This window comes from Phoenix dactylifera, chromosome 4 (assembly GCF_051530095.1).
Source record: "Phoenix dactylifera cultivar Ajwa chromosome 4, Ajwa_hap1_PhDact_Kaust_v1.1, whole genome shotgun sequence".
In the NCBI taxonomy this organism is placed as follows: Eukaryota; Viridiplantae; Streptophyta; class Magnoliopsida; order Arecales; family Arecaceae; genus Phoenix; species Phoenix dactylifera.
Genome location: NC_143193.1, coordinates 22,143,690 through 22,169,598, shown reverse-complemented (window position 1 = coordinate 22,169,598; position 25,909 = coordinate 22,143,690). Strand labels below are relative to the sequence as shown.

Genomic DNA, 25,909 nt, shown 5'->3' with positions numbered 1-25,909 from the left:
TTATTAGATCCCCACACGTGTACTTAATGACAATAGGAAGGCCTCAGGAGTTCATATTTGTTAACTGCATTTTTGTTAGCCTTATCCATAAAAGAAGTATGAGTATCCTTGTTCGTACCAAAGGTTCAGGATTTGGTTTTCACATAAAGATAGAGGCTGAATATCCCGACTAGATTACTTAGGTGCCTTATGATCCGACTTTGGTTGACCTATAGTCACGATGCAGTCACATATATAATAAAAATATTTATATGGTTCAGTCTACCATTTCTTTTCTTGCATAATTATTATTCAAAAAAAAAAACTTATGATGACAAGTCTGGCCTCGTGGCGTAGTCTGGTTCGAGTAATTAAGTCCGAGGGGTGTTTCACCTAATGTCTTGAGCCAACTGGATCGGGGGTCATTGACTGAAAGCTCGCTATATGGACCTTACTAGAGCCTAATGGGGTTGGATAGCTGTAGTTGTCATGTGTATTGAAAAAAAATTTATATATATATTATATGAAATGAAATAAAAATAAGCATGAATGAGTTAGTTAGGCTGAACCTAGTGACATGTGGTAATGGCTGGTTTGACTCCATTGTATTGGACTTCTGTGTACCCGGGTTGTTTAGTTGAGATTGATAGCTCTTTCTTTACATGCGAACCATTCTTGACAAATTTAGACAACATGTGATATTCTGAAAATTTGATGGATCAGATTCTAATAAAGTGTAGAAAACATTTGTGGACTTGAGTAGTGCACCTAAAACTCAGGCGGTGCTCTGTTGTGGTGGAGATATTAGTACTCTGAGAAAGTCATGCGGTTTGATGCACACTACACTTTTATATTTCCTTGCCTTGACAGTTGCCATGCTTGAAAATATATATCAATTAATTACATGTGTATTAGATTAAGATTTATTTCATATTTCTATTAGAATCTCATGTCATATCATTCATAATGTTTGTGGGTAGCATCCCTGAAAACCCTCACGAGACAACACTCGTCCACTAGGGTAACCTAGGGGTTTAACGGCTTGTTGCACGTGCTAAGTGCAATCGTGATTCCTACGAAAGTGAGTATTTATCTTAATTTTATGCAATTAGTTCTAATAAAACATCAAAGGATCAACCAACACCTTTTGCACTCTCATTTTATTATCTGCTCGTTAATTGCTAGAGACTAGCAATAAGCTAGTTGGGGGGTGTGATGAGAGCACAAAAGTGCGATCTAAGTACCAATTAACTTAGCCTAATGCTAGCAAAATAATGAAAATAATAGGTGTTAACATTTACATGATTAAATATTTTACCCTTAGCACTTATTATAATTTTTATCATTATATAAATTCATCTCTTCCCAGCTGCAGAACAGAGCCCAGATTCAGCCGTTCATAAGCACTTCAGCATCCTTGCCGTGTCCGTGAGCCACATCAGCCCTCTCAAGACCCGTCCGCGTCTCAGGATCCGTGATCAAATCATGCCGCGATCAGCCTTTCTCCCAGCTCTTGGAACCTGCGATCAAGTGTTTCTCTCGTGCGTCCACGAAGCATTCAGCGTCCCGAGTCCAACATCCGGCCGTCCGTGGCGATTCCACCGCGCCCCAGCGCGTGTGATCAGCTCTCAGCCATCCACCTCTTCTCAGCGATTTGCCCATGAAGCTTCTCCCAGCGTGCGACTCCTCATCCCGTGTCCATGTGATCAGCTCCCAGCATCCACGTGTTCAGCCAAGAGCCAGCAAAGATCCCGCTTCATCCGCATGTTACCAGCTGCGATCAACTGTTCATGATCAACCTCCCAGCCCGCGGAATTCACGATCAGATCTCCCTGATTCCCGACTTCATCCCAGCATGCCACGTTCGTCCGAGTGCAGCTCATCATCCCGCGAACATCATCCGAATCCTAGCATCAATCCTCCGCATCCCATGCTTCCGAATCGGATCTGTGAAGCCTTCCAGCATCCCCAGATCTTCCACGGCGTCCGCGGGCCAGCATCCATTCCCAATCTCAGCTTCCGTCCGCTTCTTTCGCGTCCGAGTTCATCCGTTCGCATCCCAAGCTCCACAGCGACCGAAGATCCCGCATCCAAGCATCCGTTGGCGATTGAGAGAGCCCAAGCTTCCGATCCATCTGCGCTCCACGCGTCCTAGCCGTCTGTGATGGTTTCAAGCTTCACCCGTCCGCGTCTTTCGCTTCCGCGTCCATCCGAGTCCCAGCAAAATCCCAGCCGTCCGTGCCCTCTCCTCTCCACGTGCGATCAGGGAATCCAGCGTTATCATTAGGGCTCGGGGGGATCTATATAAGGAGGGCCCTCTCGGCTGTGAAGGGAAGAGCTCTCATTTGAAAACAAAGAAAAAAAACAGAGAAAGAGAGAAACAGGGGAGCCCCTGTTTCCGAAAATAAAAAGGAAAAAAAAAAGAGGAAGAGGAACAGGGGAGTTCCTTTTATGTTTATGGCCGGCTAATTTCTTAGGGAGGGAGAAGGATGAACCTTTGATGTATTGCTCTTTGAAGTAAACTCTAAATTTTGCTTTCAATGGTTTATATTTATTAATATGTTTTTGATCCATGCATAGTTATTTCGTAGATAGTTCTTAAATGGATTATGATTATTGATATATGGATTGCTTTAGTATTTGATTCGTCGTAGACGTAGAAAGCACGACGAATGCTTAGAAATTGAGTTCATATGTTCATGAAACATATACCATGATTAGATCTATCCTACCACTAATCTTTAATCAAGAACCATAGAGTTTATTCCTTGGATGCAATATCATCAAGGGGGATTCCAGATCCCTACCATCTTTATTTCATTGAATTTTGTTTATTATTCTTTGCATTTAATTTCTGAAAATCAAAGCATCATTTTAATCCACAAATTTATTGAATTGATTAATCTAAAATTATACTAAATAATCTCACATATATTTCGTTCCCTGAGGATTCGACCTCGGACTCCCGAGAATTTACTACTTGTGCGATTCTCCTGCACTTGGGAGAACAATTTTATTTTCGCACCATCCCTCAACCACCTCGTAGATCTAGTAGGGTTTCCCATCCTCCCGATAGATACTTAGGTATACTAGAAGAGGATACCGAGGAAATGTTCCTAGTGGGAGATAGGGATCATACACAAGATTCCAAAACCTACGACGAGGCGATATCTGATATCGATTCCGAGAAATGGCTGGAAGCCATGAAGTCAGAGTTAGACTCCATGCATTCCAACCAAGTCTGGACCTTAGTAGACCCACCAGAAGGTATTGTACCTATTGGATGCAAATGAATCTACAAAAGGAAAATAGGTTCGGATGGAGAGGTAGAGACCTATAAGGCAAGGCTTGTGGCGAAAGGGTATAGTCAGCGCGAAGGCATTGACTATCAGGAGACCTTTTCACCTGTAGCCATGCTAAAATCCATCCGAACATTGCTTGCCATTGCAGCATTTCATGATTCTGAAATCTGGCAGATGGATGTGAAAACTGCTTTCCTGAACGGATATCTTGATGAAGATATCTATATGGAACAGCCTTTGGGTTTCACTACCAGTGATGGAGATCACAAGGTCTGCAAGCTGCAAAGGTCCTTCTATGGACTAAAGCAAGCATCACGGAGTTGGAACACTCGTTTCGATGACGCAATCAAAACGTTTGATTTCATCAAAAACGAAGAGAAACCGTGTGTTTACAAAAAGGTTAGTGGGAGCGCTGTCGTATTTCTCGTACTGTACGTGGACGACATCCTTCTGATAGGGAATGATATTCCCATGCTAACCTCGGTCAAGGTCTGGTTGTCAAAAGAATTCTCCATAAAAGACCTTGGGGAAGCATCCTATATTTTGGGAATAAAGGTCTATAGAGATAGATCTAAAAGGATGCTTGGCCTATCACAGAAGATGTACATAGAGGAAGCGCTGAAAAGGTTCAGCATGGAAAACTCTAAAAGGGGTCTCTTACCCCTAAGACATGGAATTCATCTCTTCAAAAAGATGTGCCCAACACATCTGAAGAGATTCAACGCATAAGCAAGATCCCTTATGCATCGGCAATAGGGAGCCTCATGTATGCCATGCTATGTACACGACCTGATATAGCTCTTGCTGTGAGTGTCACAAGCAGATATCAGTCGAATCCAGGTGAAGAACACTGGATAGCTGTGAAGAATATTCTTAAGTACTTGAGAAGAACTAAAGATTTATTCTTAGTCTTTGGAGGATCATCAGAGTTAAAGGTAGAAGGGTACACAGATTCAGACTTCATGACTGACGTCGATGATAGAAAGTCAACATCTGGATATGTGTTCTTGTGCAATGGTGGTACGGTGAATTGAAAGAGTTCTAAACAACCGATCATTGCTGATTCTACTATGGAAGCTGAATACATCGCCGCCTCTGAAGCTGCTAAGGAAGGCTTCTGGTTCAAGAAATTCATTGCGGAATTGGATGTAATGTCATCAGATGCCATAACACTCTACTGCGATAATAATGGCGCCATAGCTCTTGCTAAGGAGCCAAGGTCTCATCAGAAGTCCAAGTATATAGAGCGGCGCTTCCATCTCATACGCGACTATGTTGAGAAGAAGTATGTCGAAGTGCAGAGAGTAGACTCCGCGGATAACGTGGCAGACCCGTTCACTAAACAGCTAAGTCAGCAAAAGACTGAAGCCCACCTTGAGAAGATGGGACTAAGATATATGACTGATTGGCTTTAGTGCAAGTGGGAGATTGTTAGATGTATGCCCTAGAAGCCAATTTTGGCTGACACATTATTAATTCTAGGACATAATTTGTACTTGACTTTATTATTATTGAATAAATGAAAGGCATCTTTTTCATTCATATTATTATTGTGTCTATGAATCGTCCAAGGAATTAATAAGATGATGATGCATATTCTCAAGAGTTGATAATTTGAGCCATGTATCATTAGTGATTAATTTCTAAACGCTCCTGATCGATGGATCATCACGAGGACGGTGATCGATCCGATGAGATCACTGCACATATTACTTTCTTTATGGATGGACGAGACTCGAGTCCACAGTGTAGCGACACTGAAGTAATAGTGCAGGTGCTTGTTAAGAACAAGGGTACTGAGCGTGACCAATACAAGAAGTCACTTGGATGTCTATCCACTCGTCAGTGACTTGCTTGATGTTGCAGTAGTGTGACTGGTCCTTTGACCTACGGTGCTTCGGCTACTCACAGTGAGGTTATTGTAGTTTGACTGCACACATACATGGTCTCTAGCCATATGGGTCCATACAGCGTAGATTGGCTGCAGTAAGTTCACTGTAGGAGTAGGGTATGCACCTATAAGGAATCTATCGACCTTGATAGATAAGGAGAGATCCTATGTGATTTATAAGACTGAGTTCGTAAGACCTCAGCCGAGGCAGTATGCACAGTGGAGAATGAGTTTTCCACTCTCGAACTTAAGTCGAATAAATCTTCACATATGACAGACGATGGGGTTTGACGAGTTGTCCATGACCTCCGTCCTGTAGGGATCCACGATAGTAGGACTGTATCACATGATAACTGCACCTAGAGGTTCACCATTCTATTCTGCTGGGTAGCCACTACATGCTGCTAGGTGTCACTGGTGGATGGTGGGACTCATAGGGATTATCTTGATGATCGATAAACCCTAATGAGTTGAGTTGGAATCGTTCCAACCCATTGAAAGAAGTTTTCAATGATATTGTGATAGAGATCGCAATATATCTCACTACCAGTCAGAATAGAACCTATGGGGTCACACACACTAGAAGTATTGACCGATTCGATGGTTGAAAAGTGATTATGAATCACAAGTAATCAATTCGATTGATAATAAGTTGAAAAAGGAACAATGGGAATTGATTAATTGGACTTAAAACACAAATCCTACTTAGAGTAGGATTCCTAGAGTCCTAATTGGATTAGGACTGGAAATCCTAGTTGGAGTACGACTGGAATTCCTACTTGGAATAGGATTCCTACAATCCTAATGAGATTAGGAGTTAAAATCGGATTCCTACTTGGAGTAGGATTCCTAGAGTCCTAATCAGATTAGGACTTCGGATTCAAATTGAGTCCTAATTGGATTAGGACTAAAATTAAATATGTCCTAATTTGGATTAGGATTTCTTAAGTCACAATTAATTATTAATCTAATGAATCAATAAGACTCCTAATTGGATTAGGATTGAAGAGTTCAATTGAGTCAAAATTGATTTAAGTTCTAATTGGATTAGGACTTACCTAGATTGGATCCAAATTGGTTCATCCTTGGGCTAAGCCTAATTGGATTAGGGCTTGACCACATTAGGGCATCCCAATCCTTACTTAATAAGGATTAGGGCAACCATGAAGGAGGGGCTCACGCCCCTCCTCCTTTGATCCCTTGGTGCGGCAACAAGAGGGGCTGGCGCCCCTCTTGGTAATACATCAAGGGCTCCTAACTTGTAGGAGCCCTAGATGGCTATAAAAGAGGGCAAGGGGGCTGACGCCCTAATTGATTGAAACCCTCTCCCTCTTGTGCCATTGCCACCCTCTCCCCTCTCCTTGTTTCATCCGCAAGCAAGAAGAAAAGAAGAAGAAGCCTTGGCGGCCTCCTCCCCTTCCCTTCCTTCATCCAACGCAGGGAAAAGAAAGGCTGCAGTGAGGGCTTTGGTTCTTCTTCAAGATCCCTCCTCCTTCTTCCTCCTCTCAAGCACAATCAAGGGTTGATTGAAAGAGAGGAAATCAACCATCAAAAGAAGTCTTTGCAAGGGAGCTAGCACGCCAGGAAGACTAGAGAACTTTGATCGGATCTCTGCTTCGTGTGGATACCCGTAGAGGCCGGACACTTGAACGGCTTCAAGCGAACCCTCTTCCTAAAACCACGAACTCAGATTTGCGGTGATCATCTATCCGCACAAGGTGAAGATCTGATCTTCAAATTAGTTTAAAAGTTTTTAATCCTTATCTAACTACGAACGGTTCATGAAACAACGTTCATGCGATGAACGTCGATCCCGCACATGCCTCTTCCGCTACCATCTGATTTTTTTGAAATATCAGCGGCATGGGCGGGTTTCCAACAGTTTTGATATTGTATCCATACTTGCATGACCTAACTTCCGGTGCCATAGCCAACTTATATCATTAACCTTAGTATCACTAGCTACTAAGTAAGGGTTATTTTTGGCAAGATCTTCAAGATCTACTACGTAGACATTTCCACGTCTTATTCCTTTGAATACTAGGCTATTGTCAATTGAGTTGGTTATGATGCATAGGGTTGGCTTAAACAAAACATCAAAACCCCTATTACATAATTGACTTATGCTAAGTAAGTTATGCTTAAGACCATCTACAAATCGTACATTATCAACAAAGGTTGAGGAGGTGCTTTGTACTTTACCTATACCAACGATGTGACCTTGGTTATTGTCTTCAAATGTCACTGCACCTCCCTTTTTAGGCTCAAGGATAAAGAATTGCTCTTTGTCATCTGTCATGTGTCTTGAGCAGCCACTATCCAAGTACCAACAGTTTTTGTCGACCTTGGCTGCAAGACACTCCTACATAAGGAAATCATACAATTTTAGGTATCCAAGTTTTCTTGGGTCCTTCGTGGTTAGTAATGTTGGTTTCTTTTGGAACCCAAATCTTTTTAATTTTCTTTTTAGCTTTTTCTTTCCTATGGTCACACACATTAACTTTATGTCCTACTTTTCCATAGCAAAAATAGGTTATATTCTTAATTTTACTTTCTCCTGCTTTCACAAAAGAGTTACTAAGGAGCTTTTGCTTATTCTTAGGTTTATACCCTAAACCAGCTCTATTAAACACAGCTCGTTGATTGTTAAGTATCATTTCCAATTTTTCAGAACTATATGTAAACTTTTCAACAAAAGGTTTGTATTTTTCAAGTTCTTTTGTTAGCTTTTATTTTTCTATTTTTAGAATGTTTAAGTCTTTTGTGAGATTATCTCTTATTGTTTGTTTATCATTTTTAAGTTCTGAAATTTTCTTGGTTAGTTTTTCATTATCTTTAATTAAGATATTAGTTTTTTGAATCATCAATTGGTTGCTTGTTTTAGGTTCTAAATTTTCTTTAATGATAAAATCCTTATCCTTAATTAATTTATCGCATTTATGGAAGTGAGATTGATTGGTTAGTGTCAGGATCAAGCGCTACCATTACACCAAAACCGACCGGTTTTAGTGAAGGCGCAACTCTATTTCCTTAAACCCCACCAAAGGCAGCGCCACGAGTCGACTCCGACCAAGGCCTCGCCCAATCCCGGACTCCGACCTGGCCTCGCCATGGGTTCAGGGACCCTCAGTATGACCCATCTACTAACCAGGCCATCGCCGTTGGCAGGCGGCAGGACATGCTGACAGTGACCCTCCCTGTGCTGCTCAGGGACCCCGCAGGTATGGCCCGCACAGCGGCCGAGTATGTCCAACATTCCCCCTCCCAACGCGATGCCTGGGTTTCGAACTCGAGATCTCTGGCTCTGATACCAATTGTCAGGATCAAGCACTACCATTACACCAAAACCGACCGGTTTTAGTGAAGGCGCAACTCTATTTCCTTAAACCCCACCAAAGGCAGCGCCACGAGTCGACTCCGACCAAGGCCTCGCCCAACCCCGGACTCCGACCTGGCCTCGCCATGGGTTCAGGGACCCTCGGTATGACCCACCTACTAACCAGGCCATCGCCGTTGGCAGGCGGCAGGACATGCTGACAGTGACCCTCCCTGTGCTGCTCAGGGATCCTGCGGGTATGGCCCGCACAGCGGCTGAGCATGTCCAACAGTTAGTTTTAGCTCTTTATTCTTAAGATTTATAGTCTTATATTCATCCATTAATTCATTAAATGCATCATACAATTCATCAAAGGTAAAATCTAAATGCGTTTCAGATGTTACCTCATTTTCATTCGCCATGAAGCAGAAGTTGGCCTTTTCCTCTTGTTCCTCATCCGATGATGATGATGATGAATCAGAGTCCGACAAAGTGGAGACGAGGACTTTTTTTTCTTATGTTTGCTGCCTTTCCTAAGCAAGGGACAGTCAACTCTGAAATGTTCCGGCTTCTTGCATTCATAGCATCCGATTCCTTCATTTTTTCTTTCCTTACCTTTATCCTTGTTGTAGGAACTTAAGGGACCTTTCCTCTGATGAAAGGACTTCTTCCGGTTGATGAATTTTCTGAACTTTCGCACGAGAAGAGCCTCATCATCATCTTCCTCATTATCTTCTTCTTCGCTGCTGCTACTGCAAGATAAATTCTTGTTAGATGAAGTAGATTTGAGGGCTATTACCTTTTTCTTATGCGAGGATTCTTCTTCGCTGTGTTGTTTCATTGTGAGCTCGTGCGTCATCAGGAATCCAAGAAGCTCCTCAAGCGAAAGCTTGTTCAAATCCTTGGCTTCTCGGATTGCCGTTACCTTGGCCTCCCATGACCTTGGCAAACATTGAAGAATCTTCCTGACAAGGTCACTGTTAGTATAATTTTTGCCAAGGCTTTTTAGGCCATTGATAATATCAGTAAATCTAGTAAACATGCAAGTGATAGTTTTATTAGATTCCATTTTAAATAGTTCATATTTATGAACTAGTATGTTTATTTTAGATTCTTTTACTTGATTCGTGCCCTCGTGGGTCACTTTAAGCCTATCCCATATCTCTTTTGCAGAATTGCAAGTTGAGACTCTATTGAATTCATTACGGTCTAAGGCACAATAAAGCACATTCATTGCTTTGGCATTTAGTTGCACCTTCCTAATATCATTGTCATCCCAATCTTTTTCAAGTTTGGGTATAGTAACACTCTCTACAAAAATTGATGGGATGTATGGTCCATTAACTATGGTGCTCTAAATCTCATAGTCTTGAGCTTGGATAAATATCCTCATCCTAGCCTTCCAATAGGAGTAGTCGGTTCCATTAAAGAATGGAGGTCTATGGGTGGATTGCCCCTCAATATGAGAAGATCCAAATGGGGTTGTCATTTTGATCTTTTACTCTTTTGATAGAAGAGTTCCTGCTCTGATACCACTTGTTGCCCAAGAAGACAACCCAAGAGGAGGGGGTGAATTGGGTTTTAAGTAATAATTACAAATTAAAACTTAATGAGTAACTAATTAAACCTTATTGCAAGTGGATTAATTAGTTTACTATATGCAGTGGATGAAGGAAATGGGAGAGACAATTATACAATCACAAACACAAGAGATTTTATAGTGGTTCGGAGCTAACCCTTGCTCCTACGTCCACTCCCCAAGCTTCACTTGGGAGTTCACTATAATCCCTCGGATTACAGCCGGTTGTTTTATAAGCTCATAACCCAACTTGTTGTTTTACGAGATCACAACGAACTCGGTCAGTTTTCACAGGTTCACTGACTAGAACCACCCGATTGTTTTTCTGGGATCACAATCGAACCCTACATGTTGGTTTTACCCTCGGCTCACCAACCAACCTTCACACCCTTGATTCAATCCCCTGATTGAATCAAGTAAGAAAAGCAATTTGAAAATAGTACAAGGATAACTTCTTGAAAAGCAAATATAAACAATATTAATAAAGAAGAGTTAGAAGCTCTCAAACAGATTTTTGAATGTGACGAAGGGGGCTTCTCAAACTCTGCAACTCCTCTTGAGTGTGCTGAAGATTTGCTGTCAGAAGGGGAGCCTTGAATGCGAGGAAGACGTTTGGAGGATAGACTTTTAATGCACTTCTTCCTTCTTTCACTGGTATTTACTCTTGAGAAGCTTTGGTAGGTGGAAATCTCTTTTGCTTTGAATGGAGTGTCTCTCTCTTTCTCTATTACTGTTCACTCTGGCTATTTAAGCAATCCCCATCGAAAACTAGCCGTTAGACACACTTTTAGAGCCGTTCTGCACAATCTCCAACTCCTGATACAGTGTCCGTTGGGATCGGAGTCGACTCGCTCGATCTGGAGTCGACTCGGCTGTTGCTGGAGTCGACTCATGCTTTACGGGAGGCGACTCGCCCACTATTCAAAATTTGAAATAAAGTGCTGTCCCGTTCTGGAGTCGACTCGGCCAAACCTGGAGTCGACTCGCCAATGTCCGGAGATGACTCTTCCTTCTGGAGACGACTCGATTTTCAGGAATCCAAAGATCTTTCTTTCGGGTTTACTTCCTCGAGTCGACTCGGATTCTCTTGGAGTCGACTCGGCTCTCAGAGCCTGAAAAACTGGTCTTCTGTCTTTGGAGTTGAACTGCCTCGGAGTCGACTCGCACTTTGCTGGAGTCGACTCGGCTCGTAGACACCGAGTTGGCTCTCTGACTTTTAGTCTTGCATTCCTCTGAGAGTCGACTCTTGCTTCTTTAGGAGTCGACTCGCCAAACGTCGGAGTCGACTCGAGTTCTTCTGGAGTCGACTCGGTTCTCAGAGTCCAAAACAACTTCTCTGTCTTTCTATCTGTTACTCCTTGGAGTCAACTCGGAACTATCGGGGGTCGACTCGGCAAGCATCGGAGTCGACTCGAATTCTTCAGGAGTCGACTCGGTGACAGGGTCTGAGATTCATCTTTCTGTCCTGCTGTCTGTTCTCAGTCGGCGTCGACTCGCAGTGTGCCAGAGTCGACTTGAGCCTGTGCCAGAACGTCTGAAACACTTGGAGTCGACTCGAAATCTTCCAGAGTCGACTCGAGTTTCAGCCTTTGACTTAAGCTGATTTCCACATGCACTCAAAAGAGGATTCTTACAAATTTTGCCTGATATGCTGGATTGAATTCATTAGTATAACATAAAATATACTCAATGGCTTTGTGCTCATCAAAATCAAATAGGGTTATAATCAATCACTCCACAACTCATCCATTTATATGTCACTAATAACTGTTAGGTGAGGCGGCATGTAAATCGGTGAGACCGCAGTACCCACTAGAAATCCTAGTTGCGTAGGATTTTCGTTTCTCCATCAGGAGAGTATAGGGATTCAAGAAAATAGTGGGAGTGCATTTATTCTAAAAGACCCTATAATAAATTAAGTTCAAGTACAAAGTCTAACTAGAATCTTTACTCTCTACAGATCACAATGTCAGCTTCGAACCCTTTGACCCGTATCCTTGAGACCAACCGACTGACTGGAACTAATTACAAAGACTAGCTTAGAAACCTCAAAATCGTTCTGAGTTGCGAGAAAATAGGCTATGTGCTCGAGAATGATATCCCCAGGTTACCATCACGTCCGACCAATGAACAGCGTGAGACGCATGAAAAATGGACGGACGATGACATTAGGGTCAAGTGCTATGTTATGGCATCCATGACTAATGAACTTCAATGCCAGCATAAGAATATGAAGACTGCTAGGAAAATACTGGTACACCTGCAAGAGTTGTATGGTGAGCAGAGCCGCACAGCATGCTTTGAAGTGTCCAAGATGCTCTTCAAGGCAAAGATGCACGAGGGGCAGTCTGTCCATGATCACTGTCTGACTATGATCAAGGACCTAGAGGAGCTTGAGAATCTCGGTATAACCATGCACAAGAAATTGCAAATAGATCTGATATTGCAATCCTTTCCTAATTTATTTGGGCAGTTTATAGTAAACAATCATATGAATAAAATTGAATGCACTAAGACCGAACTATTAAATATGTTGGTAACTGCTGAGGGGGCCTTGAAAGGTTCAAGGGGCACTGTTCTGACTGCTGAGTTAACTTCTGGTTCCAAGAGAAAGTCTACTTGGAAGAAAAAAAAGCCTGCAAAGAAGCAGAAGAAAGACAAGAAGCCTAAGAAGGAAGTTCATAAGAAAAAGGCTAATGACAAAGAAAAATATTTCCACTGCAACGTCAACGGCTATTGAAAAAGAAACTGCCCTTCATACCTCGAGAGCCTGAAGAACCCTTCATTCCAATTTCTTCCGGCTTTTCGACACCAGGCGGAGGAAAGTAGTAAAACCAAAAAGGCATACACACCTTCAGAAGGTATGCTAGACTTGCTCGTAATCCATGACTAATCTTACAGTTTCTTCTACTTCTAGTTGGATTATAGATTCTGGTTCTAGTGCTCATTTGTGCACTATTATGCAAAGTCTAAAGAAAAGTAGGAGGCTGGCAGAAGGTGCAGTAACCCTTCGAGTTGGCAACGGGGCAAGAGTTGCTGCTGTAGCTGTGGGCACCTATCCTCTGCGACTACCGTCAGGTTTTAGTTTATTGCTTAGAGATTGTTATTATGTTCGTACTGCTAGCAAGAATTTGATTTCGGTTTCGAGTTTAGCACAGAATAGTCATGTTTTTACATTTGACAAAGACTGCTGTTCTATTTATTTTAGAAATAAATTAGTTGAACGTGGTTTCATGATTGACAGTCTCTATCACTTACATATCGATGTGTCTGTGAATATGTCTAAGCAAGTAGTGAGTGCCATAGGTGTTGGGGTATGTGGAGACCTTTGGTGATGAAGAGAATTGAAGAAAAATCAATTCTGCATAGTTTTCTGTCTGGCGGACTGTCGGAGTCGACTCGAGCTTCAGTCGAGTCGACTCGGGAACAGTCGAGTCGACTCGAGGTCTGTCGAGTCGACCCGAGAGGAGAAAGCCGCAAAAACCATGTTTCTGTCTGGATTGTCAGAGTCGACTCGAACTACAGTCGAGTCGACTCGGAGCATCGTCGAGTCAACTCGAGATACAGTGGAGTCGACTCGAGATCGTGCCAGTTAAACTGGAAGTTGTTCAGACGTGCCAGAGTCGACTTGGACTTCAGCCGAGTCGACTCGGGCTCGCGAAAAATCGTACGGACGATTTTCTTTTGGTGTTTTTGGTGGCGTTTCGACGGCTATGATCATCTGAAGGTCTTGAGACTATATATAGGACTCATGAGAGCCCTAGGGTAAGATTATTGGCCGTATATTTGAGAGAGACTCTTGTTTGTGAGGCTAGGGTTCTAGAGAAGAAGAGGATTGGGATCCTACTTCTTGTGCAAAGGGAATTCTGTGTGAATCTCTTGTAGATCGATCGCTTGTGATCGTTCGGGTGTGTGCTATCTCTGTAATCAGTTCATCCTTATTGAGATTTGGAGCGGTGGAGGACGTAGGCTATTTGTAGCCGAACCTCGTTACATTTTTGTGTTTGCTTTGCTATTTTCTTCCTTCTTCTTCCTTTGATCTTTGATAATCCGTTGCGGTGCTCAAGTGTTTTACCCTACTGATACCACGGGGTAATCTTTTGCCCTTCGTAGGCGGAGCGAAGAGGTGATCCTTGAGTCCGGAGTCGAGGGAGCAAGAGAGTGCTTATCCGTTTGTATCTCTCTTGCTTGTCCGACGTCGGTGGCGACGCTGGTGTGAGTGGGTTCCGGTGCGGGGCGCCGACAACAATTGGTATCAGAGCTATTGGTTATTCTGCAATGGCGGATGAAGGGAAGTTGCGAATTGAGAAGTTCAATGGCACGAACTTCGGGTTTTGGAAGATGCAAATAGAAGATTACCTTTACCAGAAGGATCTCTATTTACCTCTTGGAGGTAGAGCAAAGAAACCAGAGAAGATGTCCGATGAAGACTGGGAGGTCCTCGATCGGAAGACGCTCGGCACCATCAGATTGTCACTTGCATCCCAAGTGGCATTCAACATCAAAAACGAGAAGACGACGATGGAGTTGATGGCAACATTGTCGCGGATGTACGAGAAACCCTCAGCATCAAACAAGGTATTTCTCATGAAGAGGTTGTTTAATCTTCGTATGAAAAATGGCGGCAACGTAGCAGAATACCTCAACGAGTTCAATGGACTCACGGCCCAGTTGGAGTCAGTGGAGATTAGTTTTGACGATGAGATTCGGGCATTGCTAATCCTCTCCGGATTGCCTGATAGCTGGGAGGGCCTGGTGATGGCGGTGAGCAACTCTTCGGCAACGGGAAAGTTGATTTTTGATGACGTTGTGGGAGTGCTTCTGAGTGAAGAAGCAAGAAGGAAATCTTCTGGAGCTACGGAGTCGTCTGGAAGTGCACTAAACACCTCTGACCGGGGAAGACAAAAGAAGGACGGTCGATTTCGAAGCGACTCGAAGTCGAGATCCAGCAGGTCTCGAGCACCTCAGAACAAGGGAGCGAAGTGCTGGAACTGCGGGAAGACGGGGCACTTTAGGAGGGATTGCAAATCTCCTAAAGGGAAGCAAGGCGACCACACCGAAGGAGTCAGCAAGGATCTGGCAAATCTTGCTGAAGACGGTGATATGGATGCCCTCGTTCTATCTTTGTCTACCTGTGACGAGTCTTGGGTGATAGACTCGGGCGCGTCTTTCCATGCTACATCCCAACGGAAGCTTCTTGGAGGATATGAGAAGGGAGACTTTGGCAAAGTCTACCTAGGGGATGGAGAGCCTTGCACCATACAAGGAAGGGGAAGCGCGGAAGTGAAGTTGGTTTCTGGATCTTCACTTGAGCTTGAGGACGTACGGCACGTACCTCAACTGCAGAGGAATCTGATTTCTGTTGGACAGTTGGCGAGCCAGGGGTATAAGGCTACTTTCACAGCTGATCAGTGGAAGATATCCAGAGGTTCGTTGACGGTGGCTAGTGGCAAGAAGGTTGGGACACTTTATGTCACCAACGGCACGGAGAACTCTATTGGAGTTGTTGCAGCAGATGTGGACACCAAGTTATGGCATTGTAGACTTGGGCACATGAGTTATCAGGGACTGGAGGTGATGCACCAGTTGGGAAAGCTGCAGGGTCTCAGGAGTGTTGAGATGAACTTCTGTGAGGATTGTGTTCTCGGAAAGCAGAAGCGTGTTTCATTCAACAAAGAAGGTAAACCTCGGAAGCAAGAAAAGCTAGATCTCGTGCACACGGACGTGTGGGGGCCTGCACCAGTTTCTTCCATTGGTGGATCTCAGTACTATGTTACTTTTATTGATGATGCTACCAGGAAGCTTTGGGTGTTCTTCTTGAAGCACAAGTCAGAGGTATTTGGGGTCTTCAGGAGATGGCAGGCGATGGTAGAACTCGAGACAGGAAAGAGGTTGAAATGCCTGAGATCGGACAACGGTGGTGAGTATTGTAGCAGGGAGTTTGAGGACTACTGTGCAGATGCTGGGATCGTCAGGCAAAGGACAGTTCCAGGAACACCACAACAAAATGGAGTTGCTGAAAGGATGAACAGAACAATTAATGAGCGTGCCAGGAGTATGAGGATACATGCTGGATTGCCACAGCAGTTTTGGGCGGAAGCAGTTAACACTGCTGCCTACTTGATCAACAGAGGGCCATCAAAGAAACTTGAATTTGGGATTCCTGAGGAAGCATGGACAGCGAAGAAGATTTATTTGGCGCACTTACGAGTATTCGGTTGTACCAGTTATGTCCATGTTGATTCCAGTCAAAGAAGCAAACTAGACGCCAAATCAAAGAAGTGTATTTTCGTTGGATACGGAGGTCAACAGTTTGGGTACCGGCTTTGGGATCCCGAACACAAGAAGATCATTCGTAGTAATGATGTGGTATTCAATGAGAAAATTGTAATAACCCCAAAATATTTTTTTTTTATATAAAAAGGGATAGAATAGTCCTTTTCAATTAATATAAGGGATAAAATAGGAAAGAATCAAAAGATAATGGCATAGTTGTAGATATGTTGAAGTGTTAGGGGTAAAATGGGAATTTAATAATATTAAACAAAGAATGAATAGTATCTTGATGTGATTTAATTGGAGGGTTTGAGCTGGAATGAAACCGAGAGAAAGAGGGAGGGGGTTCTCAGGCGTGAAACAGAGGAAAGAAAGAAAGAAAAAGAGAAGAAGAAGAAGAAGAAAGAAAAAGAGGAAGGGGATTCGAGGAGGAAAGAGATTCCGGTTGCACTTCCAGCTGAAGGGAAAAACGTAGATCTCCTTCCCCTCTACGCAAGGACCTCGATTTCCAAAAAGAAAAAGGTAAATATCCATCCCTATCTAGTCTTTTGATGACATTAGGCTATACAAAGGGTGGATATAGTCTAGAGGGGTCGGATAAGGGTTGTAGAGGTGGTTAAAAGAGGAAGAATCGGATTTTAACAAATTTTTCCGGCACTACGGAAAAACTGTGTCGAAGTCCCAACTTCGGTGAATTATTTAGGGGGTCAAACGGACTCCGATGATGATGCATGTTATCTCTTTGGAATCCTCTATGAGTGTAGAATATTAGGTAAAAATTTCATCAAATTTGGAGTCCTGAAAGTGGATCAAAACCGGGATGAAGTAACCCACTGTCAGTTCGGGTTACTGTTTATCCGGGTGGAAAATAAGGGATTTCATGCCATAATAGGGTATTAAGCCTAGATTAGGCTAAGGGAGACCTTGTACTCGTGCAAGGGAGTCCCTAATACACATAAATGATGAGTTAATTAATAGAAAAAGAAAAAGAGAAAGAAAAGAAAAGATTTAGGAAACGGGGGAGTTGAATCAATTAAAGTTCCCTATGTTATAATTGGCACGTAGATTATAGCCCTTGATACAAGACTAAATGTATTGTAAATGCATGTCACAGTTGGGCAAGAAGCTAGGGAACGAGAGGAAGAAGTTCCCCACTGCCTGCTGTAGAATTCTAGAGGCGTATCGAGGCCGTGCCGGATTGGCAAGTGAGTGGGAGTCATGTACTTTGCACCATGAGCTTCCTTAATTCATTTTCATGAATGTCGCTAAGTGTGAATTGATTCCACTTGAGCATATTGATTGATATTGTAGTAGATTCCTCTATAATCTTGATTCTCTATGCTTGATTATTCTGTACATGCATTTGAGGGAACATTGAGAGGAATTACGAGGGGTTGATGAGTAATCAAATTGATTCCGAATTGTGAAATGATTTCTTTTGTAAATTGATTTCATTTCCTCTATTTCAAAGACTTGTGAGTGGTAGCCTTGATTATACTCTTTTATGAGTAGTTAAATTGGATCTGAATTGTGAAATGATTTCTTTTGTAAATTGATTTCATTTCCTCTATTTCAAAGACTTGTAAGTGGTAGCCTTGATTATACTCCTTTATGAGTAATTAAATTGGATCTGAATTGTGAAATGACTTCTTTTGTAAATTGATTTCATTTCCTCTATTTCAAAGATTTGTAGAGCCCATTTCAGTGGTATATTGAGTTGCATTGCACACCCTTGACCCCTCACTCCCAACCCTGATGTTAGTTTATGATTGGGTCGGAGTCGAGTGAGTGGTAGTCTTGATTATGCTCCTTTTTAGTAGAGTATTGGGAGGGTGCATTATGACATTTATGCATGGCTTGGCAGTATCTGCAGGACACCTATAGTCGATGGGGGTTGAACATCGGCCTTTGTGCACATAGTAGCCTTCTGGGTGGGCGGAGCCCAGTCCCTTCCTAGGGGGGGACACGGCCCTAGGCGTAGGATCGGCCGGTCCTACGACTTATATTCTGCTTGCCGCCGGGCATAGTAAGACCCCGCGAGGTGCAGTATGGCTTTCCGCGGATGTAGAATTCCCGCGAGGTGCCGTTTAGTATGTAGATGTGAGATGGATTTCTGTTCTGGATACTGGCCAGCATTTATATGATCAGTGTGGTGTCTTATCCTGCATATGCATGTGACAGTAGGGAGTTGTTGCTGGTTCGCCTGGGGCGTAAAACCCACCTCCTGATAGTTGTCTAGCATTTATGTTATCGGTATGGTGTCTTATCCTGCATATGCATGTGACAGTAGGGAGTTGTTGCTGGTTCGCCTGGGGCGTAAAACCCACCTTCCGACAGCTGTCTAGCATTTACATTATCGATATGGTGTCTTATCCTGCATATGCATGTGACAGTAGGGAGTTGTTGCTGGTTCGCCTGGGGCGTAAAACCCACCTCCCGACAGCTGTCTAGTGATGATTTCAGCATATTGACACCTGATTTGTATGTTCCAGCATTATGATCTGTTGAGCATATTCATGAGTAGCATATATGTTTACTTGATTATTCCATATATGCTTCAGATGAGTTGATATTGATTGTGGTGATATTGATGATTTACTCTATATTCTCTATGTTGAGTTCATGTTCATGTTGTTATTGATCTTGAGATTTCATCTCGAGCCATGATTATATTCTGTCTCATGTGCATAGTACTCTCTACTCCACTCACTGAGTATTTATATACTCACTCCCCAGTTTGGTGTTTTTGATTGCAGGGCAGGTATTGTATAGAGAAGAGCAGGGTTAGAGATTGCCTGCTAGCTGTGCCGCTCCATAGTATAGTATAGTATAATGTAGATAGAGGTTTATACCTTTTGGTGTATTATAAACCTTCTATTGTATATAGTGCATAGTTACAGTCATAGATCCTGTTGTGGATATGGGTTTGACCATGGATGGAATGGGAACCAGATTTTTATACAGATGAGTTATATGCCTGAGATAATGTATTGATATATATTGTCCAGGTTCATTATGTGACGGATTATGTGATTGCTGCTCTGACAGGTAGTGTGTTGTATGTATTGAGATAATCCTGACAGGTCACTATAGGAAAAGTGATCATTTTGTGCATGCATCATGCCAAATTTTTCAAGATTTATTGATGATTGATAGGTAGTAGGGTTCTACGCGGTGGCTGGTGGCCTTATGCCTACCCGCACCCTAGGACCGTCGCGGCGGCCCGCCGGGAACGGGGCGGGGGTCGTGACAAAGCTTGGTATCAGAGCAAAGGTTAAACAAGAGTCCTGTCAGAGCAATAGGATGAGTCAGGATTAAGTATAGGATTATACTATGGAGCATAGGATTTTTCTGTATGTTATTTTATGAGTCATTTACAACTCAGTAAAATATATCATGACTCAGTGTGTAACGACCATCCTCTCTTTTTGACTTTTTTAGAGAGATATAAAGAATACCTCCAAGGAGAGGACCTGCTCGTCCTGGAAAGAGGATGGAGCCAGATATAGCATTGGATGTGGGTTCTGCACATGTCGAGCCCCAAAGAGAAAAATCTCCTCCTGCTGATAGACGGAGGGTTGATGATCAAGGAGAGGTAGGAAGTAGAGATGCATTGATGGAACAGTTACTGGCGGAGAATCAGGCTCTGAAGGAGCAGATTGCTCGGGGGAAATCTCCTGCCCCGTCAGTAGTATCCATCCCACCTCCTGTAGTTGTGCCAAGAAGTTTGGCCAGGCGGGCTCTAGATGATGAGGGGATTACTGTACAGGAATTTCTGAGGCTCAGAACCCCGGAGTTTAAGGGGGAAGAAGGTGAAGATCCTCAGAGATTCCTGGAGGAGACTGAAAAGATGATACGGAGACTGCCCTGTTCTGATGCAAGGGCAATAGAACTTGTAGGGCTCACAATGAAAGAAGATGCCTGGGGCTGGTACCAGAGGCACGTGGAGGACAGATTGTACAGTAGGAATCCTCCAACCTGGGAAGAGTTCAGGCAAGCAGTGATGGATGAGTTCTTGTCTCCGGCTGAGAGGCAGAATCGGGCTCTTCAGTTTGAGAGGCTGAAGCAGATGCCCGGAATGAGCGTATCTGAGTACGCTCGTGAGTTCACTAGATTGGGGAAGTATGCTCCTTACATCATCCCCACTGAAGCTGCCAGGATAGAAAGATTCAGGCGGGGTCTGATTTCCCCGCTTTATAATGCAGTACTGGCAGTAGAGGTCCCCACCTTATCTAGGCTGATTGATAAAGCAAAACAGTGGGAGACCAGAAACAAAGAGGAAAGGGCTGAAAGAGAACAGAGGAAAATGAGTAAGGGGAAAGGGCAAAGCAGCCGAGGTAGATCTGAGGGAGTAGATCTCTCGGAGGGCCCGACGGAGCAGTCTGTACGCTCAGCTCCACCTGCCCCACGTAAGAGGAAATGGAGGGAAAGAGGTCAATCACAAGATACTTTTCTGCCATCAGTACCTCGTCCTCCGGTCACTATGGCCAGAACGGAATCCAAGTTCCAATCATGGCCAGTATGTGGCATATGTGGGAAGCAGCACCCTGGCAGATGCAGAATGGGTCAGGGAGTGTGCTACAGATGTGGACAGCCGGGTCATTTTGTCAGAGAATGCCCGCAGGGTGCCACCCAGCAGTTTGTGCCTTTGGCATCCTATCCTTCTGTGCAGATGGACAGGCCTAGTAGTAGGGAGCCTGTAGGCAGAGGTAGAGGTCAAGCACAAACATCACAGCAGAGTGCTGGACCATCTCAACTGTCAGCTCCAGTAGGCAGAGGGCAAGGAAGGGTGTTCACGGTAAATCCACAGGAGGCACAGACATCGAATGCAGCTATGACAGGTAATTTACTCTTTTAAATTCGAGGACGAATTTTATATAAGGGGGGGAGGATGTAATAACCCCAAAATATTTTTTTTTTATATAAAAAGGGATAGAATAGTCCTTTTCAATTAATATAAGGGATAAAATAGGAAAGAATCAAAAGATAATGGCATAGTTGTAGATATGTTGAAGTGTTAGGGGTAAAATGGGAATTTAATAATATTAAACAAAGAATGAATAGTATCTTGATGTGATTTAATTGGAGGGTTTGAGCTGGAATGAAACCGAGAGAAAGAGGGAGGGGGTTCTCAGGCGTGAAACAGAGGAAAGAAAGAAAGAAAAAGAGAAGAAGAAGAAGAAGAAAGAAAAAGAGGAAGGGGATTCGAGGAGGAAAGAGATTCCGGTTGCACTTCCAGCTGAAGGGAAAAACGTAGATCTCCTTCCCCTCTACGCAAGGACCTCGATTTCCAAAAAGAAAAAGGTAAATATCCATCCCTATCTAGTCTTTTGATGACATTAGGCTATACAAAGGGTGGATATAGTCTAGAGGGGTCGGATAAGGGTTGTAGAGGTGGTTAAAAGAGGAAGAATCGGATTTTAACAAATTTTTCCGGCACTACGGAAAAACTGTGTCGAAGTCCCAACTTCGGTGAATTATTTAGGGGGTCAAACGGACTCCGATGATGATGCATGTTATCTCTTTGGAATCCTCTATGAGTGTAGAATATTAGGTAAAAATTTCATCAAATTTGGAGTCCTGAAAGTGGATCAAAACCGGGATGAAGTAACCCACTGTCAGTTCGGGTTACTGTTTATCCGGGTGGAAAATAAGGGATTTCATGCCATAATAGGGTATTAAGCCTAGATTAGGCTAAGGGAGACCTTGTACTCGTGCAAGGGAGTCCCTAATACACATAAATGATGAGTTAATTAATAGAAAAAGAAAAAGAGAAAGAAAAGAAAAGATTTAGGAAACGGGGGAGTTGAATCAATTAAAGTTCCCTATGTTATAATTGGCACGTAGATTATAGCCCTTGATACAAGACTAAATGTATTGTAAATGCATGTCACAGTTGGGCAAGAAGCTAGGGAACGAGAGGAAGAAGTTCCCCACTGCCTGCTGTAGAATTCTAGAGGCGTATCGAGGCCGTGCCGGATTGGCAAGTGAGTGGGAGTCATGTACTTTGCACCATGAGCTTCCTTAATTCATTTTCATGAATGTCGCTAAGTGTGAATTGATTCCACTTGAGCATATTGATTGATATTGTAGTAGATTCCTCTATAATCTTGATTCTCTATGCTTGATTATTCTGTACATGCATTTGAGGGAACATTGAGAGGAATTACGAGGGGTTGATGAGTAATCAAATTGATTCCGAATTGTGAAATGATTTCTTTTGTAAATTGATTTCATTTCCTCTATTTCAAAGACTTGTGAGTGGTAGCCTTGATTATACTCTTTTATGAGTAGTTAAATTGGATCTGAATTGTGAAATGATTTCTTTTGTAAATTGATTTCATTTCCTCTATTTCAAAGACTTGTAAGTGGTAGCCTTGATTATACTCCTTTATGAGTAATTAAATTGGATCTGAATTGTGAAATGACTTCTTTTGTAAATTGATTTCATTTCCTCTATTTCAAAGATTTGTAGAGCCCATTTCAGTGGTATATTGAGTTGCATTGCACACCCTTGACCCCTCACTCCCAACCCTGATGTTAGTTTATGATTGGGTCGGAGTCGAGTGAGTGGTAGTCTTGATTATGCTCCTTTTTAGTAGAGTATTGGGAGGGTGCATTATGACATTTATGCATGGCTTGGCAGTATCTGCAGGACACCTATAGTCGATGGGGGTTGAACATCGGCCTTTGTGCACATAGTAGCCTTCTGGGTGGGCGGAGCCCAGTCCCTTCCTAGGGGGGGACACGGCCCTAGGCGTAGGATCGGCCGGTCCTACGACTTATATTCTGCTTGCCGCCGGGCATAGTAAGACCCCGCGAGGTGCAGTATGGCTTTCCGCGGATGTAGAATTCCCGCGAGGTGCCGTTTAGTATGTAGATGTGAGATGGATTTCTGTTCTGGATACTGGCCAGCATTTATATGATCAGTGTGGTGTCTTATCCTGCATATGCATGTGACAGTAGGGAGTTGTTGCTGGTTCGCCTGGGGCGTAAAACCCACCTCCCGATAGTTGTCTAGCATTTATGTTATCGGTATGGTGTCTTATCCTGCATATGCATGTGACAGTAGGGAGTTGTTGCTGGTTCGCCTGGGGCGTAAAACCCACCTTCCGACAGCTGTCTAGCATTTACATTATCGATATGGTGTCTTATCCTGCATATGCATGTGACAGTAGGGAGTTGTTGCTGGTTCGCCTGGGGCGTAAAACCCACCTCCCGACAGCTGTCTAGTGATGATTTCAGCATATTGACACCTGATTTGTATGTTCCAGCATTATGATCTGTTGAGCATATTCATGAGTAGCATATATGTTTACTTGATTATTCCATATATGCTTCAGATGAGTTGATATTGATTGTGGTGATATTGATGATTTACTCTATATTCTCTATGTTGAGTTCATGTTCATGTTGTTATTGATCTTGAGATTTCATCTCGAGCCATGATTATATTCTGTCTCATGTGCATAGTACTCTCTACTCCACTCACTGAGTATTTATATACTCACTCCCCAGTTTGGTGTTTTTGATTGCAGGGCAGGTATTGTATAGAGAAGAGCAGGGTTAGAGATTGCCTGCTAGCTGTGCCGCTCCATAGTATAGTATAGTATAATGTAGATAGAGGTTTATACCTTTTGGTGTATTATAAACCTTCTATTGTATATAGTGCATAGTTACAGTCATAGATCCTGTTGTGGATATGGGTTTGACCATGGATGGAATGGGAACCAGATTTTTATACAGATGAGTTATATGCCTGAGATAATGTATTGATATATATTGTCCAGGTTCATTATGTGACGGATTATGTGATTGCTGCTCTGACAGGTAGTGTGTTGTATGTATTGAGATAATCCTGACATGTCACTATAGGAAAAGTGATCATTTTGTGCATGCATCATGCCAAATTTTTCAAGATTTATTGATGATTGATAGGTAGTAGGGTTCTACGCGGTGGCTGGTGGCCTTATGCCTACCCGCACCCTAGGACCGTCGCGGCGGCCCGCCGGGAACGGGGCGGGGGTCGTGACAAAAATGCAGCAGAGCACTGAATCAGAAACAAAACCTATTGAGCTGTGTTTTGTGGATCCTGAAGAGGAGTCTACAAATTCTGGTCAGAAGACTCAGTCAGAGCAAGAACCTGAAGCATTGGCACCCCCTCCACAACTAAGAAGGTCCACTCGTAGTACTCATGGGAAGCCTCCTCAAAGGTATGATGGGACTCTTAGTTATTTGCTGCTCACAGATAATGGCGAACCTGAATGCTTCACGGAGGCATTGGAGGTTGATACCAGGAAGGAGTGGGAGTTGGCCATGGATGATGAGATGAAGTCATTGGAGCAGAATCAAACGTGGGATTTGGTGGATCTGCCCAAGGGGAAGAAAGCACTGTCAAACAAATGGGTTTATAGGCTGAAGGAAGAGCAAGGCGGGAAGAAGCGATACAAGGCCAGGCTGGTTGTAAAAGGATTTCAGCAGAGAGCAGGTATCGACTTCACAGAGATCTTTTCTCCTGTAGTCAAGATGAGTACTATTCGAGCGGTGCTGAGCATGGTGGCAGTAGAGGATCTTCACTTAGAGCAGCTTGATGTGAAGACGGCCTTTCTCCACGGAGATCTCGATGAGGAGATATATATGCAGCAGCCGGAGGGATACATTGCAGCTGGCACGGGTGACTTAGTCTGCAAACTAAAGAAAAGCCTCTATGGTTTGAAACAGGCACCCAGACAATGGTATCTCAAGTTCGATAGTTACATGCTTGAGATAGGATACAGGAGATGTCAGGAGGATCACTGTTGCTACTTCCGGGACTTCGGTACATCTTACATTATCTTGCTATTGTATGTTGATGACATGTTAGTTGCAGGAGCTAGCATGCATGAGATTGCAAAATTGAAGCTGAAGCTGTCAAGAAAATTTGCAATGAAGGATCTAGGAGCAGCAAAACAGATCCTTGGGATGCGGATCAGTAGAGATAGGTCTAAACATATCCTCAGACTATCTCAGGCGGAGTACATCAGCCGAGTACTCAGGAGATTCTGCATGGAGGGTGCCAAACCTGTTGGCACACCGCTGGGTGCCCATTTTAAGCTCTCAAAAGGGCAAAGTCCGAAGACGCGGGTGGAGGAGCTCAATATGTCAAAAATCCCGTATGCATCGGCAGTGGGGAGCTTGATGTACGCTATGGTGTGTACGAGACCAGACATTGCTCAAGCAGTGGGAGTTGTGAGTCGCTTCATGAGCTGCCCAGGCTTGGAGCATTGGCGCGCAGTCAAATGGATACTGAGGTATCTGAAAGGCACTGAGCACATGTCATTGTGCTATGGAGGTTCTGAGATCCGGTTACAGGGCTATGTGGACTCAGACATGGCAGGGGACTTGGACGGCAGGAGAAGCACGACAGGGTACTTGTTCACCTTGGGCAGTGGAGCCGTCAGTTGGATTTCCAGGTTGCAACCAGTTGTTGCATTGTCGACTACGGAGGCGGAGTATGTGGCAGCCACAGAGGCGTGCAAGGAACTAATATGGCTTCAAGTCTTGATGAAGGAGCTTGGGAAGGAACA

General features: G+C 43.4%; 1 protein-coding gene across 2 annotated transcripts; it reads left to right on the top strand.

The window, feature by feature from the left end:
- Positions 1–16,552: 16,552 nt before the first annotated feature.
- On the top strand, positions 16,553–24,141 carry LOC149753728 (uncharacterized). Of its 2 annotated transcripts, none has more exons than XR_016400218.1 (2): positions 16,553–21,647; positions 22,240–24,141. XR_016400218.1 is itself a non-coding variant. In XM_089930095.1 (2 exons), the coding sequence occupies exon 2, from the start codon at positions 19,837–19,839 to the stop codon at positions 21,199–21,201; it is 1,365 nt and encodes a 454-aa protein (XP_089786221.1). In that variant the 5' UTR covers positions 16,553–16,865; positions 17,458–19,836; the 3' UTR covers positions 21,202–24,141. The 2 variants fall into 2 exon arrangements, 1 of the variants encoding a protein (XP_089786221.1); XM_089930095.1 differs by having other exon boundaries at positions 16,553–16,865; positions 17,458–24,141.
- The last annotated feature ends 1,768 nt before the right edge of the window (positions 24,142–25,909 follow it).

Bases quoted from the DNA above. Each gene is read 5' to 3' on its own strand.
- LOC149753728 (XM_089930095.1), top strand. From the start codon at position 19,837: ATGGAGCCAGATATAGCATTGGATGTGGGTTCTGCACATGTCGAGCCC.